This window comes from Rana temporaria, chromosome 2 (genome assembly GCF_905171775.1).
Source record: "Rana temporaria chromosome 2, aRanTem1.1, whole genome shotgun sequence".
Classification (NCBI taxonomy): Eukaryota; Metazoa; Chordata; class Amphibia; order Anura; family Ranidae; genus Rana; species Rana temporaria.
The window spans coordinates 450123346-450144022 of NC_053490.1; the positions used below are offsets into that span (position 1 = coordinate 450123346).

The window sequence follows — 20677 nt, forward strand, 5'->3', positions numbered from 1 at the left end:
ATAAAAATGTCACTCGGGTACAGTGTTGCATGACCAAGCAATTGTCAGTTAAAATAGCACAGTGCTGGATAGCAAAACATGCCCCGGTCATAAAGAGGGTAAAACAATGTGGAGGTCAAGTGGTTAATGGGCTGAGATATAAACTCACTATTCAGATTTCATTACTTTACGATCCTCTGTGTAAAAGGGTGCCAAATACTGTTTTTCACACTTTTATTAAAACAGTCTTAATCATAAAAAAACACAATCAGATTACAAAAAAGAACCATGAAAAAAACATGAGTTTATTGGTGTAAATGCAATAGTGACATCTACAAGTGCCACCTGTAATGTCACATGTGTGAAGTCATTATAACATCATGGCCTATGTAATGTGCCTTCTGTTATCTCACAGTGTGTTCGGATTTAGCAGAGGCTTGAGTAAAGCCAAGTATCTCATCTTTGTGCATCCATGAATGGCAGAGCAGGAAATGATAGAACCCCGGGAGGAAAACCCAGGCAGCACCAACCACTGGAGAAATTCCAATTGAGCTTTGTTGTAAATTGTGATTTCTAGGCGAAAGTTCATGTCTGCGATTTAAATATGTGTAATTCCAATATTGCCATACATCTATTGCATAAACACAGGTCATAAGAGTGTTTCATCCCTTCTATTATCACTGCAATCCGGACTGCACATGAAGGCAGCATAATATTCTTATCTTCCAAACATTTCTAAATGTTTACTTTCATCAGTAATTTGATTAATATGCATCCAAAGTGATGGTTCAGCTTTGTGTTTATGTTCAGAGCACCAGAACTATAATGGTTCCCATAGAAAGTCATCCTCCAACGGCTGTACTCTTGACCACCATCCTATAAGGCAAGTGTTATTGTCCATTTTCATCATAAGCTAATTTAAATATTACTGGATTATAAGAGCTGCAGCAATTTTCCTTTATATATCATAGAAGCTTATTGATGCTCCTAGTCATTCAACATGGAGTTACTTTGGATGCCGTCATCAAGCACCTCTGTGATCCTGTAAAACAGCCAGTCAAAGCCTAGGGCGACCATTCAACACGTTTTGGTTTGCACTGCCCCCCTGTGTATGATCCTAAACTATAAGACACAAGAGACTAAATGGGGTTTAGGCCTCCAGGAACTGATGGTGAATGGTGGTTGGCCATGAGAGGCAGTGTAAAAGTTTGGCCAGATCTCAGCTACCTTTTGTGCTTCTGCTTTAGATCTGTCCTTCTGCTTTTCTGTAGCCCATTGGAAATACTCAGTGCCAGCTAGACCTGGCCAGTCCTGGCTGTGCTCAGGAGAGTTGAATTGAATGCCATAGACGTGTGCTTTCTGAGTTATCCGCTGTGTGTGCATTCGGTATTGTGAGAGGACGTATCATCGCACTTTATTCTGCATCTAAAATGAAAAAAATAAACAGAACAAAATCAAGTAAAATAAGTCCGTTTTTTTATGGAATTATTTTACACGCATTGATTATTTTATCTCATGATAATTTTCTCCTTCATTCACAAAATAGGTTTGTGGGTATTAAATGTGTAATATACAGTACAGCGCTCAAAAGAATCATGTGAAAAAGATCTTAAAATGAATTGAATTGATCTTATATATGACAGTGATAATAAGTGATAAATGAGAAAAAATTCTCGCAGTGGCAATTCATATAAAGAAGCCAGTGAAAGTGACACGAAAAAACATGTGTGAATAAAGAAAAAGTCCCACTGAATTGAATATATGGAGGAACATAAGAAAAATCAGTCCTTGTAGAATAAATCAGTCCTTAACCCCCCTGGCGGTATGATTCTGTCTGGAATTACGTACCAAAAGCGGTACAATTATTTGCAAGGAAATTTGGCGTGTTATACTGTAGGCCTGTAATTCTTAGGAATAACTCACTTAAATCTGACCAAACAAGAGACTAGTAGGCATCCCGGGTATGACATTTTTTTAAAAACAAAATGATAAATTATAATATAATAAATAATTATAAATAATTATAACAAATAATAATATAATTCTAATAAAAATTATTCAATAATGTAATCAACTCAAAATCACTGAAATTTGCTCAGTTGCAGAATTGTCGCTGTCATTATTTTTTTTTTTTATGACGAATTTCCCCCCAAATCGCTATCGCACAATTCTGCAAGTGATTATAATTTATTATCGCTGTTTTTTAGCTGATCTAAAACCATTTTTGACATAAAGGGACACTTTTGGTTGCTATGGACAATCTACAGTTTGCAGGCAGAAAAAAAGGTTTTTATTATATAAAAGAACATGCAGGGCACTGGGCAGACCACTAGGGACAAGGGGGGTGTGTTTTTTTTACATACAGTACTGTAATCTATAAGATTACAGTATACTGTATGTAAGGTGTTTGTTTACGTTTTTGAATTTGGCGCCGATCTCCGCTCCCGTGCGTCGTAATGTCGCAGGGAGCGGAGATCGGCGGCACAGGAGGACGCTGTGTGAATCGAGCGAGGTCCCGCTCGCTCACACAGCGTGGTGACATCGCTGGATCCAGGACAAGGTAAGCCAGCGCACGCTGCAGGCTCTGCATGTCTACCCCGAGCGTGACTCGGGGATACCGATCGCAGCAGAAAAAATCCAACCCGAGTCACGCTCGGGGTTACCGCCATGGGGGTTAAGGGGTTAAACCCAAATGAACACCCAAAGAAAGAGGTTGCAGGATAGAGAGATCTTCATCCACCAAGAAGACACCCAAAAATGGTATTGCAGTCTCCTTACCCTGGGCTCCGAGCTTCCTCGTCTAGAAGCGTGATGACGTCATCACGCTTCTAGAGAAGGAAGCTCGGAGCCCATACTAACAGGAGAGACAGGGGAAACCGCCATGCCTCCATTGAATTTTTTATCACATTCAGATCTCTACGATTTTGTAAGTGCATAGTTACTTGGCCTAATAAATTCATGTTTTATGGTATTATGCTATGGTCCTTTTCTCTTTTTTTTTCTGATCATTCGAGACAAGAGATACCACCTCACACATCCCACAGAGGGTCCGGAGGGAGACCTAAAATCCCCAGGCGTGTTGAGATCACTGTAATGGTGGTCACATTGACAGGGTAAGGAGACTGCAATACCATGTTTGGGTGTCTTCAGCCAACGCGAGAAGTGGAGGAGCGTAACGGCCAAACCGTGGGAGTCTGGAATTATATGCTGTATACCCCTGTAGGGGTGAGTTCATCTGGTGAGTGGGGACCCTGGTGGGGGAGCACCGGAACCACTTCGGAAGCACACAATTTGAAAATAGGAGCACTTTATCACTAAGGCCCCGTACACACGATAGAATCCATCAGCTGAAAAATCCCAGCAAATGGGTTTCAGCGGATAGATCCTATGGTGTGTACACTCCAGCGGATCTGTTTCCGCGGATATTTCTCCCCTGGGATGGATTCCAGCAGATCGAATATTTGCTGACATGTCAAACAAATCCATCTGCTGGAATCCATCCCAACGGATGGATCCGCTGGTCTGTATAGACTCACCGGATCCATCCGTCTGAAGGGATCCCCCGCATGCGTCGTAATAATTCGACGCATGCGTGGAATTCCTTATATGACAGCGTCGCGCACGTCATCGCCAGAGGATTTCGGCGCGGATTTCAATGCGATGGTGAGTACACTCCATCGCATTAAAATCTGCTGAAATCCTCGAGAGGATTTATCCGCGGAAACGGTCCGCTGGACCGTATCCGCGGATAAATCCTCCCATGTGTATGGGGCCTAAGGATTGCTGCACTGTATATATTTACAGAAATATCAAGATCTCAATACGGATGGGACATTATACCCTGTCACGGATTTTTATTATTATTATGTAACACAATGAACTTTTTTCAAATTTTAACCATTGGAATCTTTTATTGGATGTTTTATTATTTTTCTTCACTCATTTAAATAATATATATATATATATATTTTTCCTATTGGTATTATGCGCACAGGTATGTATGCGCACATGATTAACGACATTCATGTTCTGAGCTTTTGTCTTTTTGAATATAATGGACATCTTGTGGGTAAGAATAGGTTAGTTGGTTGACAGATAGAGATCAAAAAGGTACCAGTGTGACTGTGAGGCACCGGTGCATGACTCAAGCTTCTGCTTGCTTGACTTCATTACAACATCTTTGATAAAAAAAAGTCTGCATCACAGTGAGGTTTCAGAATAAAACATAAATGTAATAATTACATAAGGCTAAAATACAGCCCCACAGTGGAGCTGAAGCATTTCAGCCAGTTTGGCCCCAGTCATATCTACCAGTTAAATCTGCAGTACTCCATTAAATACATCCTTGACCAGAAAACAGCAGGCAGGATTACAATCTACACCAATTAAACGCGATCACAAATAACTTGCAAAAAAAAAGTTCTAGAAAAAGGCTTATAAAATGTACACACGCCACTAAAACCATTTAATATAGCAACCTAAACCTAACCCTTATAAGAGGATCAGAAAGTGGTATCTACATAAGAAATCATTTCAAATTAAGATCCACATCCCACTGATGGTTGGGACCATGAGGTAATCTGGAGATGGAAAATCCACCATAAATCATGCCCTAACAAAAGACAATGTGAATCACCTCATCTCTCCATGGTACTTAGGCCTCGTACACACGACCGAGTTTCTCAGCAAAAACCAGCAAGAAACTTGCTGGGTTTTTTTTTTTTTGCCGAGGAAACCGGTCGTGTGTACATTTTTCGGTGAGGAAACTGTCGAGGAACTCGTCGAGCCAAAAAGAGAGCATGTTCTCTTTTTCCTCGACGGGAATGGAGAAAATTGGTTCGCCGAGTTCCTCGACAGCCTAACAAGGAACTCGACGAGCAAAACGATGTGTTTCGCCTGTCGAGTTCCTCGGCCGTGTGTACGAGGCTTCATCCTTTCTTTAACATAGAAGGAACAATGTGTCATATCCCCTCCATGAATGTTTCTTAAATGTTTTGAGACATTAGACAGTTGTTTGGTCTTTGGGTTAGCCCCATCACAGTAGTGTTCACCAATCTGAATACGGAGAGGTCTGGCAGTACATCCCACATACCGGACAGAGCATGTCTTGCATTGAATAACATATACAACATTAGGCCCGGTTCACACTGATGCGAATTCATAACAAATGTGGTGCGTCAAAAACATACTAAATTCGCATGTCATCCATAAAGTCATTGCTTTTTTTTTTTAAGTGTATTTTGTGCGTGTACTCGAGAAAGGAGCTGGTCTGCAGGAGTTGGGAGTAGGCAGGCCTCCCCCAGAGGCAATCTGTCACCTTTCTCCATGCCCCGGGTGGCAATGGCGGGTGTGTGAGGGGGTCCTCCCACACAGCCCGCCCTACCTGCTCCGCTTTGAAGCCCAATGGGGCAGAGGGACTCCCTATAAGGGAGTGATAGGATCTAGCCCGCTCAACCAGCCCTGTTAGTCCTTCGCCTCTCTTTTTAGAGACCGCGTGGTCAAAGTGCGTGCATGTTAACCCAATTTCGAGTGCGTGTAAGTGTGGTGGTTTTTGTGGGAGGGGGGTGGGCATACTAAGCGCAGGCTTACCTAGCATAGCACACCCACTGGGAGCGGGGCTGAGACCACCAAACTCAATTCACATGTAGCCGAGACCGGGATCCAAACCCCTAGCTGCAGAGGTGAATGGCTTGTCAGCGCAGTGCCAATCACGTTGAGCCACTGCAGCTCCCTAAAGTCATAGCTTTCAATGACGGTCGTTCATATACATGCGTTGCGATTCCTCTACGAATGCGATTAAAAAAAGGGTCTTGTGCGAGTTTAAAGCATTGCGTTGCGAATTTAGTCTCCATTGACATCAATGTAAATCGTTCTGGAATCGCATTGATGGTTCACATATGTGCGAATTCCACCACAATACTCTCCACAAAAACCAGGAAGTACACAGGAAGTGAACACCTTTTTTTTTTTTTACATTATGATTCCATTGGCTAGAACATCAATCGCAGCTATGTCCAACTCCTGAAATTTGCGGTAAAATTTGTGCTAAATTCGCACCTCACACAGGGCAAAAAACTAAACAAATTCACAGCGCAGCAGTGTGAACCAAGCCTTACTGGTGTTGTGGGTAATATGTATAATATCTGATTGGAACTTTCCCCCAGTTGTCAAAAACACAAACTATTTACTTGTTTTATGTGTTCTGCAATATCTGCAAGTAACAACTCCACAGTGGTATGAATCAATTGTTGAAAACCAGTTTTGATGTTTCCCATCATCATACAGTACATAGTAACTGGGAGATAACAAAAAACATACAGACAGGACACGCTTTGCATTCAATTATATATACAACATTACTGGTGCTTTTCTCCAGTTCTCAGACACCATCTCTTTACTTATATTATGTATTTTGCAATAACTGCAAGTAACAACAGCAGTATGAACCAATTGTGGACAACCAGGTTTGATGTTTCCTGTCCTCAGATACATAGTAAGTAGGACATAAAAAAACACGTTGGGAGCATGGGGGGCTTTCCTACTAGAAAAGCAACACCCCTTGTGTAGAATGTCACACAATTGCTTATCGGAGAAAAAAACAGGAAGGTCGTGTTTAATAATCTTGACAATATTTTGATATTGTGCCAAGTAAGTAGTTACAAAAATGACACTTTAATTTAGTTACTAAAACTGGACAGTGCAAAATCCGGTGCAGCTCTGCATTGAAATGCTCAACTTCCAGGTTTTATAATCAAAGCCTAATTGAACAAGCTAAAGTTGGAAGCTGATTGGCTACCATACACAGGTGCACCAGATTCTGAGTTGCACCAGCTTTGGAAAATCACCCTTATGGTGTATTTTCTTAACCACTTTCCGCCCACACTATATCCGAAAGATGATTACAGCGCATGCTTCCAGTGCCGGGAGGGCGTCAATAGAAATCCTCCAGCGATCGCTCTGCTCAAGCGCTCTGTGATTGTCAAGTCCTTCGGACTTGGCTGATCACAGAACAGGTTAACCTGCCTGGCGGTATTCCCGAGTCTGACTCGGGGTTAGATTTTCCTGCTGCGAGCGGTAACCCCGAGTCAGACTCGGGCTTGCCTCGCTGGATCCACAGGGAGTGTTTACTTACCTTGTCCCTGGATCCAGCGATGCCACCGCGGTGTGTGAGCGAGCGGGTCCTCGCTCAATTCACACAGTGCCTCTGTGTGCCGGCGATCTCCGTTCCCTGCGACGTTACGACGCACGGGAGCGGAGAACGGCGCCAAATTCAAAAATGTAAACAAACACATTACATACAGTATACTGTAATCTTATAGATTACAGTACTGTATGTAAAGAATACACACCCCCCTTGTCCCTAGTGGTCTGCCCAGTGCCCTACATGTCATTTTGTATAATAAAAACTGTTCTTTCTCCCTGCAAACTGTAGATTGTCCATAGCAACCAAAAGTGTCCCTTTATGTCAAAAATAGTTTTAGAGCAGCTAAAAAACAGCGATAATAAATTATAATCACTTGCAGAATTGTGCGATAGCGATTTGTGGGGAAATTCGTCATAAAAAAAAAAATAATGACAGCGACAATTCTGCAACTGAGCAAATTTCAGTGATTTTGATTTGATTACATTATTAAATCATTTGTATTATAATTATATTATTACTTGTTATAATTATTTATAATTATTTATTATATTATAATTTATAATTTTGTTTTTAAAAAAATGTCATACCCGGGATGCCTATTAGAATCTTGTTTGGTCAGATTTAAGTGAGTTATTTCTAAAAATTACAGGCCTACAATATAAAACGCCAAATTTCCTTGCAAATAATGGTACCGCTTTCAGCACCTTTTTTCTGAAAGAATCATACCGCCAGGGAGGTTAAAGGGCCAATCACTACACAGACCTTTACCACGTGATCAGCTGACAGCCAATGAAAGCTGATGGGCTAATGGCTTCAGAAAAAGATAAGTCCCCTTTTGGAGTGGCCCAGTCAGAGCCCGGGCCTTAACCCCATATAGATGCTGTGGAATGACCTCAAGGGAGCTGTCAACACCAGACATCCTACAAATACATGTCTGAGCTTAAAGGGGTTGTAAAGGTAATTTTTTTTCCCCCTAAATAGCTTCCTTTACCTTAGTGCAGTCCTCATTCACTTACCTCATTCTTCGATTTTGCTTTTAAATATCCTTATTTCTTCTGAGAAATCCTCACTTCCTGTTCTTCTGTCTGTAACTACACACAGTAACGCGACACTTTCTCAGTGGTGTGGAGAAAGCCTCTTGAGGTGGGAGGGGGCGAGCAGGCGTGTCAGGATGCCCACTAACACACAGCTCCTTTCTCTATCTGCAAAGTAGAGAGCGTCCTGACCCTCCTGCTCGCCCCCTCAAGAGCCTTTCTCCACACCAGGGAGAAAGCCTTGCATTACAGTGTGTAGTTACAGACAGAAGAACAGGAAGTGAGGATTTTTTCAGAAGAAATAAGGACATTTAAAAGCAAAATGGAAGGATGAGGTAAGTGAAGGAGGACTGCACTAAGGTAAAGGAAGCTATTTAGGGAAAAAATGTTTTACCTTTACAACCCCTTTAAGCAGCTTTGTAAAAAGGAATAGTCAAAAAATCCTCCTAAACATTGTGCAGGTTTGATCCAGAGCTACTAAAAGCACTTGTTTTAAGTCACTGCTGCCAAAGGAGGTTTGACCAGTATTAAAGCCAAGGGGCCAGATTCAGCTAGATCCGCGCAATATTTGCGTGGGCAAAGGGCAACGATTTTTGCTCTGCACCCACGCAAATATTTTGATATGCCCGCGATTCATGCTAAATAGCCCGGCGTAAGGGCGCCTAATGTAAATGATCCCGCCGGGGGCGGGAATCATTTAATCATTTAAATTAGGCGCGCTCCCGCGCCGAGCGAACAGCGCATGCTCCGTCGGGAAAGTTTCCCGACGTGCATTGCGGCAAATGACGTCGCAAGGACGTCATTTGCTTCTAAGTGAACGTGAATGGCGTCCAGCGCCATTCACGAATCACTTACGTAAACGACATGAAATTTAAATTTCACGAGCGGGAAGGGCGGCTATACTTTAGCATTGGCTGCCCCTGCTATAGCAGGAGCAACCTTGCGCTAAAGTCGCCGTACGGAAACTCCGTACCTTGCGTGCGCAGGGCCCGCGCAACTTTTGTGAATCGGTGGTAGTATGCAATTTGCATACTATACGCCGATCACAATGGCCGCGCCCCCTAGCGGCCAACGCAAGAATGCAGCCTGAGATATGAAGGCATAAGGAGGCATATGTCTGTCATATCCTAGGCTGCAGTCCGCGTAGCGATGTTCCTGAATCAGGGGCATTCGCTACGCGGGAGCAAAACAGCTATTGCGCCGCGCAACCTATGGTTGCGCGGGCGCAATAGCTTCCTGAATCTGGCCCATTGTGTTCATATACTTTTTTTTGCCACTATAAGTAATTGCAATTTCAATCTTGAATAAACTCATCTAAACTTGTGTGGTTACAATTTCATCAATGAATCTACCATACCAAATAATGAGTGCTTTAAAAGGATTATTCTCAGATAAAATACTAAACTTCTCATTGATGATCTTCTGTTAGTTTGAAATGGTGACCATTAGCGTTGTCCCGATAACACTTTTTTAAGACCGAGTACAAGTGCCGATACTCTCCCATACCAATTACCGATACTTTTTTTTAATGTCATGGGACAGTGGCATTATAATGCAGCACTGATGACGTGTGGATTGTATCAGTTTTTTTTATATACTTCATTTTTTTTCAAAACATTTTTACAACCTGTTTCTTTTTTTTTTTTTTTACAATGCTTTCCTTTTTTTGGGGGAGGGGGGTTGTGGGTGTCAGTGTGTTTTTTTATTACATTTTTTATTATTTTTACAATTTAACCTTATATTTATTTAACCTAAATATTTATTTCTTACAATTCTTTATTACAATCCCTGACATCTTCCCTTTGAGACCGGGAAAGGGACTGACGACATAGATTCCCCATTCCCTTTCTCTGCAGCCTCAGCTGCACTGAAAATGAATGGAGAGGAGACAGAGGCTCCTCTCCATTTATAAACTGAAGCATCGTAAACTGTGTTTTAGATGTTCAGTTATGAATGGACAGAGCCAGTGATCACTGACTCTGTTCATTCGGAATAGGAAGGAGCCGGTAAATGATAGATTTATCGGCTCTTTTCCTCCACTCTCCATCCTGACATATCGAGGACAAAAAAAACATAAAGATTTAATTTGGGTACAGTGTTGCATGACCGCCCAAACAAAAAATTGGTCTGGGCAGGAAGGTGTAAAAATGCCCTGTATTGAAGTGGTTAAAGGCAACCAAACATAACAATATATAATAAAAAAGTATGATTTATTGAAATGCGAGTATAAAATTCCCACATGGGACAATTAAAAACAATTTTATATACAAAACATGGAAATAGGAAGTGGTGATACACATAAGCTGATTGATTGTACTACAGCAATGACATGGATTGGGTACTGTATCCAACAACGTTTTGGTTATCTTCTTCAGAGATATGAATCATATACGAGATTTATATCCATGAATGAATCATTATATGAATCATACGAGACTGCAAGCTTAGGGCATGACATTTTATATATATATATGTATATATATATATATATATATTTATATTTATATACACACCACTATGTTTCAAGAAAAAGGGTTGAGAGGGATGGGACTTTGAATGTGCCTCGGAGGAATAATTAAATGTATAAACACTCAAATTATAGAAAAATAAACAACCTTTATTTTTCTACCACAGGACAGTAATACTAGCGAATCAAAATAATACATATATATAGTAGTTTATTGGGAAATAGAAAAAGTAATGAAAAAGATGAAGATGATCATCTTTTTCATTACTTTTTTATTTCCCATTATACTATTATATATATATATGTTTCCATGCCCTCAGCTTGCAGTCTCGTTTTGGAATAACTGCTCCCTCTTGTGTTCAAAGCGCAGCCCTACATATAGGGGAGAAAAATAATAAAGTAATGTGTATCTCTAGCAAATTATCTTTTTAATGTCAGATAGCGTAGGCAATGGGAGAAACACAAGGGGGCAGATCAACAGAGCGAGTACGCCGGTGTATCTACTGATACGCCGGCGTACTTTCAAATTTCCCGCGACGTATCTTTGGTTTGAATCCTCAAACCAAGATACGACGGCATCTGGGTTAGTTTCGAAAGGCGTACGGCTTCGTACGCCTTCGGATCTTAGATGCAATACTTCGGCGTCCGCTGGGTGGAGTTCTCGTCATTTTCCGCGCCGAGTATGCAAATTAGCTATTTCCGACGATCCACGAATGTACGCGCGGCCGTCGCATTCTCTTACGTCGTCTCTAGTCGGCTTTTTCCGGCGTATAGTTAAAGCTGGTGTTTTGCGGCGTATAGTTAGACTTGCCATGTTAAGTATGGCCGTCGTTCCCGCGTTTCATTTGAATTTTTTTTTTTTGCGTAAGTCATCCGTGAATCAGGATGGACGTAATTTACATCTATGTTAAAAAAAATTATGTCCTTGCGACGTCATTTAGCGCAATGCACGGCGGGAAATTTAGGGATGGCGCATGCGCAGTTCATTCGGCGCGGGGACGCGCTTCATTTAAATGAAACATGCCCCCTAATCGCCGATTTGAATTCCGCCGCCAGAGATAGACTACGCCGCCGTAACTTACGGCGCGAAATCTTTAAGGATTCGAACTAAAGCCAGGTAAGGTACGGCGGCGTAGCGTACCTCTGATACGCTGCGCGGGTGCAGATCTCTGTGGATCTGCCCCAAGAAGTATAAGCAAATCTCTACATAGTGTGACCAGAACAGGTGTACCCACTGCAATCACCTTCTGTTTCAGTGACAATTAAAAGAATATTCTTATAGATCTGTAAATAATTATTTATGATTGTGAAAAAATCTGCACTTTACTTACCATCTCCCCAGCCCTCAGAGACACCAGCTAATTCATAATGCTTTTTCCTTAGGTCTCCCAGCTTTTCTCTCTCCTTTTGCAGCTGGCTCTCTAATTCAAGAACACGCACCTGATATACATAAAAACTGTATTTACTTCACAGTGATCATTCGTAATAGTAATACGCAATAGTATTTTTTTTATTGTAAGGCAGATAGCACTGTGTAAAGTGTAGAAACTCCCAGCAACCAAACAAGTCCTTATTTATGTAACCTATGAATAAGAACACTGAAACCGGAGTGCTTTCTCTGCATAAATATACACCAATAGACTAACCACTATGAACTCAAAGAGAATAAACAGTATATTTTTTTTAGTGATGGCAATATATATATTTAAAAAAAAAATATTTTAAATGCAGTAAATATGAAATATTTCATACAAATGTTTAATATTTCCTATTGCTGACAGCAGGTGGCAGGAACATTAAAAATGTTAAACGTTCAGAAGACACCTCATTTTGCGACCTGTATAGCAGAGAGATCAGATGACACGGTGTCTGTTTAATAAACTGAGAATTTGTTTCTCAGTTCAGTTCTCGGCAGTTCTCAGAGGAAAACGATCTCCTCTGCAGCCGGTTTAATAAACTGAGAACTTCAGTTCTCAGAGGGAGAAGAACAGAGGAGAAGTGTTTCCTCTAAAAATGGCCGAGATCTGTGTGAAAGTGGGTCTCGTGAGATATTGTGAGATTACGGTGCAGCCGAGTTCAAAAAGTGAAATTAAAGTTTAAAAGAACATGTAATTACATGTTTTTAGACATGTGATAACTATATATATCCTTTATATATACACATGTGTGAGTGTGTGTATATATATATATATATATATATATATATACACACACACACACACACACATATATACAGTGTATATATATATATATATATATTGATGTGTTTGTGTATATATGTGTGTATACATATGTGTATGTATATATATATATATATATATATATATATATATATATATATATATAAAATGTTGTTAAAATTCATTTTTAACTCACTGGTGCTGATATTAGGAAGAAATAAGCCTTCTTAATCTTATCACACAGCTTCTCTCCCAGATTCTCCACCTCTGAGCTGGTGAATCTGGAAGGGAGATATTTCAGTGGAAGGGCTGTGAGATCTTCAGATCTCGGTTTATTAAAATGGCCGTTTGTGACAAAACAGCCATGTGCTGTGATGAGAAGTAGAGAACAGGTTCTCTGCTCCTTATCTCAGCTTATTAAACCGGCAATGCTCTGAGATAAGCGATGATCATCATGATCTGGGCTTATCACGGTTTATTAAACGTACACCATCAGACACAAGGGCCTTCTAAGGCAGCCCATACAAGAGTCAAGTTTTTTCCTTCAACCAGCAAGTTAAAGCGGGAGTTCACCCATAAAACAATTTTTCCCCTTAGATGGATGCTAGATGTATGCTCGTTTTGTCTAGGGGAATCGGCTAGTTGTTTTAAAATATGAGCTGTACTTACCGTTTTCAAGATGCATCTTCTCCGTCGCTTCCGGGTATGGGTCTTCGGGAGCGGGCGTTCCTTCTTGATTGACAGTCTTCCGAGAGGCTTCCGACGGTCGCATCCATCGCGTCACTAGTAGCCGAAAGAAGCCAAACGTCGGTGCGGCTCTATACTGCGCCTGCGCACCAACGTTCGGCTCCTTTCGGAAAATCGTGACGCGATTGATGCGACCGTCGGAAGCCTCTCGGAAGACTGTCAATCAAAATAGGAACGCCCAGTCCCGCAGCCCATACCCGGAAGCGACGGAGAAGATGCATCTCGTAAACGGTAAGTACAGCTCATATTTTAAAACAACTAGCCGATTCCCCTAGACAAAACGAGCATCAATCTAAGGGGAAAAAGTGTTATGTACGGGTGAACCCCCGCTTTAAAATAAAACAACTGACTTGATTCCATCAGCCACACATTATTAATGTATAAATATTTTTTGTGCAGAATAAAAATAATATAAACATCAGTTGTTAAAAAAATGACCAAAACCATTGTACTTTTGTAATATTATTTTTATGTATTAGCAATAGTAATATGGACATTACCTGGGTATCCATCTCTTGCCGCTTAATTTGAGTTAGCGTTAGGGTAGAGAAGTCCATTGTTTCTGTAAAACCAACAAGAAACAAATAATTAAGTGAATCCTCAGGTAAATGGTGTAATTGTTTGAAATATTTGCTTAGACTTACAGTGCCTTGAAAAAGTATTCATATCCCTTAAAATGTTCCACATTTTGCCATGTTACAACCAAAACATAAATGTATTTTTTGGGGATTTTATGGGATAAACCAACGCAAAGTGGCACATAATTGTAAAGTGGAAGGAATGTGATAAATGTTTTTCAAACTTTTTTTTACAAATAAATATCTGAAAAGTGTGACGTGCATTTATATTCAGCCTCCTTTATTCTGATACTCCTAACTAAAATCTAGTGGAAGCAATTGCCTTCAGAAGTCACCTAATTAGTAAATAGAGTCCACCTGTGTGTATTTTAATCTCAGTATAAATACAGCTGTTCTGTGAAGCCCTCATTAGTTTGTTAGAGAACCTTAGTGGACAAACAGCATCATGAAGGCCAAGGAACACACCAGACAGGTAAGGGATAAAGTTGTGGAGAAGTTTAAAGCAGGGTTAGGTTATAAAAAAAAATTCAAGCTTTGAAGATCTCAGAGATGTTCAATCCATCACCCAAAAATGGAAAGAGTATGGCACAACTGCAAACCTACCAAGACATGGCCGTCCACCTAAACTAACAGGCTGGGCAAGGAGAGCATTAATCAGAGAAGCAGCCAAGAGGCCCATGGAAACTCTGGAGGAGCTGCAGAGATCCACAGCTCAGGTGGGAGAATCTGTCCACAGGACAACTATTATGCCACGTACACACGTTGGAATTTCCGACAAGAAAAGTTTCTGGTCGGAAATTCCGTCCGTGTGTAGGGCCTATTGGACTTTTTCTGAAGAGCTGGTTCTCAAATTTTCCGATCATCATTATGCGATTCCGACGCGCAAAAAAACACGCATGCTCGGAATCAATTTGACGCATGCTCGGAATCATTGAACTTCATTTTTCTCGACTTGTTGTAGTGTTGTACGTCACTGCGTCTTGATGGTCGGAATTTTGTGTGACCGTGTGTTTGCAACACAAGTTTGAGCCAAAATTCCGGCTGAAAAAAATACACGTTTTTCTTGTTGGAATTTCCGATCGCGCGTATGCGGCATAAGTTGTGCACTCCACAAATCTGGCCTTTATGGAAGAGTGGCAAAAATAAAGCCATTGTTGAAAGAAAGCCATGAGAATTCCTGTTTGCAGCTTGCGAGAAGCCATGTGGGGGGCAGAGTAAACATGTGGAAGAAGGTGCTCTGGTCAGATAAGACAAAAATGTTAACTTTTTGGCCAAAAAGCAAAATGCTATGTGTGACGGAAAACTAACACTGCACATCACCCTAAACACACCATCCCCCCTGTTAAACATGGTGGTGGCAGCATCATGGGATGCTTTTCTTCAGCAGGAACAGGGAAGCTGGCCAAAGTTGACGGGAAGATGGATGGAGCCAAATACAGGGCAATCTTAGAAGAAAACCAGTTGGAGTCTGCAAAAGACTTTATGGGTCAGAGGTTCACCTTCCAGCAGGACAATGACCCTAAACATTCAGCCAGAGGTATAATGGAATATTTTCGATCAAAGCACATTTATGTGTTAGAATGGCCCAGTCAAAGTCCAGACCTAAATCCTATTGAGAATCTGTGGCAAGGCTTAAAAATTGCTATTCACAGACGCTCTCCATACAATCTGACAGAGCTTGAGCTATTTTTGCAAAGAAGAATCTGCAAAACGTTCACTCTCTAGATGTGCAAAGCTGGTAGAGACATCCCCAAAAAGACTTGCAGATGCAATTGTATGTGCCACTTGGTCTATCACATAAAATCCCAATAAAATACATTTACGTTTTTGGTTGTAACATGACAAAATGTGTAAAATTTTAAGGGGTTTGAATACTTTTTCAAGGCACTGTATTCGAATAAAATGTTTTAGAAGAATTTCTACACTAATATTTTCTACAGTCATTCTTCAATCAATATAATGGATACATGTATACAAATCAGAACAGCTGTGGCCCTCACGGAGGCATTAGGTTAGGTGCATGGGGCCTGGTGACTGTGTGGGGGCCCTGCCTGGGAAGCAAACTGTTTTTTTTCCTCTCTTCCAGTTCTGAGATAGTAGTGTAAGGAATTTCCAGATCCAACTGACTCAGCTCCATCTATAGCCGCATATTTTCCTGCAGCTGCAACCTACCACAAAGTTTACATCCAGTGGCTGAAATCTTCATCAAGGCTGCTGCAATTGCACTGGGAGCCTTCAAAGACTTTTATGGGGCTGTCTTCAGAGACTGGAAGTACTTGTAAAAGTAGGTGGCTGGAGGAGAGGGTTGATTTACAAAAAGGAGCTAGCCAAAGTGAGTAAAGGTACACTGACTATTTAATCCTGTATAGTATATTTGTTATTGAACTGTGATTGGAGGAGGAAAACAAATTAAAATTATTTGGATTTATTTTGTAGCCAATATTTGAATGCTTTGTTATGGCCATTGTTAACAACAGAATAGCTAGAAGTCACAAAGTACACCCAGTTATGTCTGGTATCTGTCTAGGAGCTTGGTTGGCCTTGTTTCAATCCTGCCGGTTGACACCTCGAATAGGCATATTACCAAAAGAACATTCTACTTACCTACTTCATCAATTTGGGATTTGACTGATTTTGTGGAAGCCACCACACCAGCAGCGTTGTGATTTACCACTTTCGAGGCTTGCATCAATCTGGTCAGGTTATTGCTGTCCTTCTCCGCTTTTACCTACAAAGAGCAGTTGTGTGACAACAATTCTATTATGAGGTCTAATCAAAATGGGAACAATGTAGTACAAAGGTAGACATTTTAAAGTTGAAGAAATTACAGTCTTTAATGGTGCTTTGTTCCAATGCAAAATATTAATGTCACAACTTTATTTATGACAGTTGGACACTGAATGGGAAACTTTTGGCTGCTTGGGATTGGCTGGTGTCAGGCACCACAAAATGTTTTGTCCAGATGCTTTGCTTAAAATGTATACATTTTTGTATACATTTTGTTACTTCTCCAAAAAATACAATCTTGATGGTCAGAGTTTAAGTGTGGCAACACAGCCACACATACATTTCTGCCACCCATATTTAAGCCTCGTACACACGACCGAGGAACTCGACAGGCGAAACACATTTTTCCTCGTCGAGTTCCTTGTTAGGCTGTCGAGGAACTCGACAAGGCAAGGTTCTCCATTCCCGTCGAGAAAAAAGAAGATATGCTCTCTTTTTGGCTCGACGGGATCCTTGACAGTTTCCTCGTCGAAAAATGTACACACGACCGGTTTCCTCGGCAAAAAAAAAAAAACCCAGCAAGTTTCTAGCTGATTTTTGCAGAGAAACTCGGTCGTGTGTACGAGGCCTTAGACATTTCATCAATCTGGACATGCAAAGACATGACTACACTGCTCGTGAGATGCAATTGTTACTCAGGTGCAGTAGGGTCTTCCACACATGTACCTGTCCATGGAGAAGTTACTGGTGGCTCCCCTCACTATGCTAATCAGAAGTCCTTACACACAAATAATGGGTTACATAATAGGGAGCTACCAGATACCCCAAGATGAGGCAGTCTGGGTCACATTGTACTTTGTGGGTGTCAACACAGCTTCGAATGTAACAAAGAAAACTCTTGGGTTCACTTTACCCAATAGGATAACCACAGATCCATAACCCAAAATGTAGGCACATTATTATGCAAATATTGACCACAGCTTCCTTAATTAATATTTGTAGTCAGAATCTTCACCCGTAATACGTAGTGACCCCAACCACCAAGGCCTGTGGCGTGCCTTGGCCTAACTGGACGGTACGCCTAAAAGAGGGCATACCCTGAATATGAGAAATGAATAATGAAGCCTATACCTGAAAAGGGGGCCGGGAGGGTGGGAAACAGGAAAAGAGGCCGACGCTGGACCCGGCAGAGAAGGGAGGATAAGTACTCCCCCAGACTCCGCCTACAAACACAGGCCGGCCTCCGTCCAGCCTTCCAACTTGTAGTCAGAATCTTCACCCGTAATACGTAGTGACCCCAACCACCAAGGCCTGTGGCGTGCCTTGGCCTAGCTGGACGGTACGCCTAAAAGAGGGCAAAAGACACAAGATAGGTAATGAAGCTTTATTGAAACAGAGTATATTTAATCCAACAGGGTGGCAAACGCCCTACGCACCTCCAAGTGAGGTTCAGGGATATATCTGCTATAGCAGGAGGAACTCCAGCGACCCATGTGCTTGATGATGTATGACGGGACCCCTTGCTTGGATGCTGCGGACGCTGCCCCAATTCTAAAGGAATGTCCGGAAAAGCGCCCTGGATTCAGATGCAGCTTGGCAAGAAGAATCCTGACATGCCCAATGAATTGTTTGGAGGTGATAGGATGCGCAGGAAAGGGGAGCAACGGACTATCCCGGGGTGAGCTTGAGAATGCCCTGCAGAGAGAGTCGAGCACCTCAACCGGGCACCAGCGATTGTGAGTCTGATAGTACTTCACCACAAACCCCTGGCCAATCTGCCTGGTCTTGTTGTTGGGGAGCTGTAGCTCGTAATGCTCGGGAAACCTGGTCAGACTCCCTCTGAGCAAAACTGGAGCATGGCAGCTGGCTCTGGACACCTCCCCGGGACGGAGGAACCCAAAGAAACTGAGGTGGATGGCAGCTTTAAGGACCAAACTGGGACCCATACCAAAAGGGGAAGAGGACAGAATATCCGACAGGTCGCGGAAAATCTGCCCGGTGATGGGTTGACGGGATAACCGTGAGGACCCCTGGGTTCTCTGGATACCCCTCAGCACGGCTTTTAGAGGGTGAGCAGCAAAAATGGACGGCCTGTCTGGTACTTGTAGGGACCTGAAATGCTGAACCCCTGCCAAATATGTCTTGATGGTTCTGGCCGATAAGGTTAGCTCACTATGGCAATAAGCAGAGAACGACATGAAGTATGAAGAATCTGTGGGACCCTCACACGGAAATAGAGACATGAATCTGAGAAAAACCCTCCAACCCGTGGTGTATGCCTTCAGCGTGTTCCTGGACAACGACCTGTTGGCCAGCTCGACCGCCTGAGACCGGAAAAAAACGTAATCCATGACCAACAGTGCAAAGGGGGGAATTGGCTGGCCCGTCCGATCTGCTGCCGGATGCTGAAAGAAAAATTGTGGCATGTTGAGCCGAGATAAGGCATCTGCTGCACCGTTCTGATCTCCCCTAATAAATTCCCCCTGGAAATGAAATTTATACGACAAGCCCAGCCAAGTCAGCTTGCGCATAAATGACATGATCAAAAGGGACCCTGACCTGCCTTTATTGATAATTCTGGCTGTAGCCAAATTATCCGTAAAGAATATGACTGACTTGCCTGCCCAGCCAGGGCCCCAAGTGACTGCTGCCGCCGGGATCGGGTAAATCTCAAACAATGCAGAAGTGAGAGCAAATTTTGGCAGATGGGACACCTCTGGGGGCCAGCGACTAGCTAACCATTGCTGACCAAAGATGGCGGAAAACCCGACCGAAGCGGCAGCATCTGAAAAAACTCGAGGGGAATTCTCTGAAGGCTGCGGGATGAACATGGAGATACCATTCCAGCGACAGAGGAACTGATCCCACATGATCAAATCGGCTTGGGCATCCATTGGCAACCTGACCGGGGAGTCCGAATCCTGACCCTGGGGAAGCACAGCCAGTAACCTGGACACAAACGACCTGCCCTGAGGAATGATCCTCATGGCATGGTTGAGCATCCCCAATAGAGACTGCAAGTCCCTTTTTGAACATACCGGGGAACGGACAAACTGATGGATGACCTGACGAATCCTGGCCAGCTTCTCCAAGGGCAGGCTAGCGACCATAAGCTCAGAGTCCAGCGTGATCCCCAAGAAGGTGATGACCTTGGCTGGGCCCTCCATTTTATGAGCTGCTAGCGGGACGTCTAACCCTGAAAATAAACCCGTAAGTACCTGCAGATCCCTGGGTGGGCGCCCAGGGTCTTCCAACAACAGGAAGTCGTCAAGGTAGTGAATGACCCTTTGACAACTACCGTAGTCCTCCAGGATCCAATGCAATGCCCGGGCAAAGGTGTCAAACAAAAACGGACTGCTTTTTGAACCAAACGTTAATTTGGTAGCGAAAAAATACTGCCCTCGCCATTTGATACCATGCCACTGCCAGAGGGCCGGACTAATGGGAAGTAGTTTAAAGGCGTCAGTGATATCCGCTTTGGAAAGCCAAGCACCCCTACCCAACTGTAGGATGTGTTGGATAGCCAAGTCAACAGATGCATATTTTAGTGAAAATTCCTCGGAGGGGATGAGTGAGTTGAGGCTAGGGATATGAGAGGAATGAGGCGCAGACAAATCGTAAATTAAACGGAATTTATTAGAAAATTTGCCGGAGACCACCCCGATGGGGCTCACCCTCCACATGGAAAAGGGGGATGATGAAAAGGGGCCGATGAGGAACCCCTTGGCCAGCTCTGCTAGAAGCAACTCGTCGACAATCACTGGGTTGTTTTCTGCAGACCTTAAATTATTACACTCAAAAGTTTCTGTCGGCAGGGTGAT

At 42.5% G+C, this 20677-nt stretch overlaps 1 protein-coding gene across 2 annotated transcripts in view; it reads right to left on the minus strand.

Moving 5' to 3' along the window:
- Window positions 1-263: 263 nt before the first annotated feature.
- The window catches only part of HIP1 (huntingtin interacting protein 1), a 190684-nt gene continuing 170270 nt past the window's right edge, over window positions 264-20677 (minus strand). For both annotated transcript variants that reach the window (XM_040338493.1, XM_040338492.1), the window contains 4 exons: window positions 16734-16857; window positions 14052-14113; window positions 11956-12064; window positions 264-1404 (listed from right to left, as the gene is read on the minus strand). In XM_040338493.1, the coding sequence (XP_040194427.1) occupies window positions 1394-1404; window positions 11956-12064; window positions 14052-14113; window positions 16734-16857 (306 nt within the window). In that variant the 3' untranslated portion in view covers window positions 264-1393. The remainder of the gene's footprint in view (window positions 1405-11955; window positions 12065-14051; window positions 14114-16733; window positions 16858-20677) is intronic.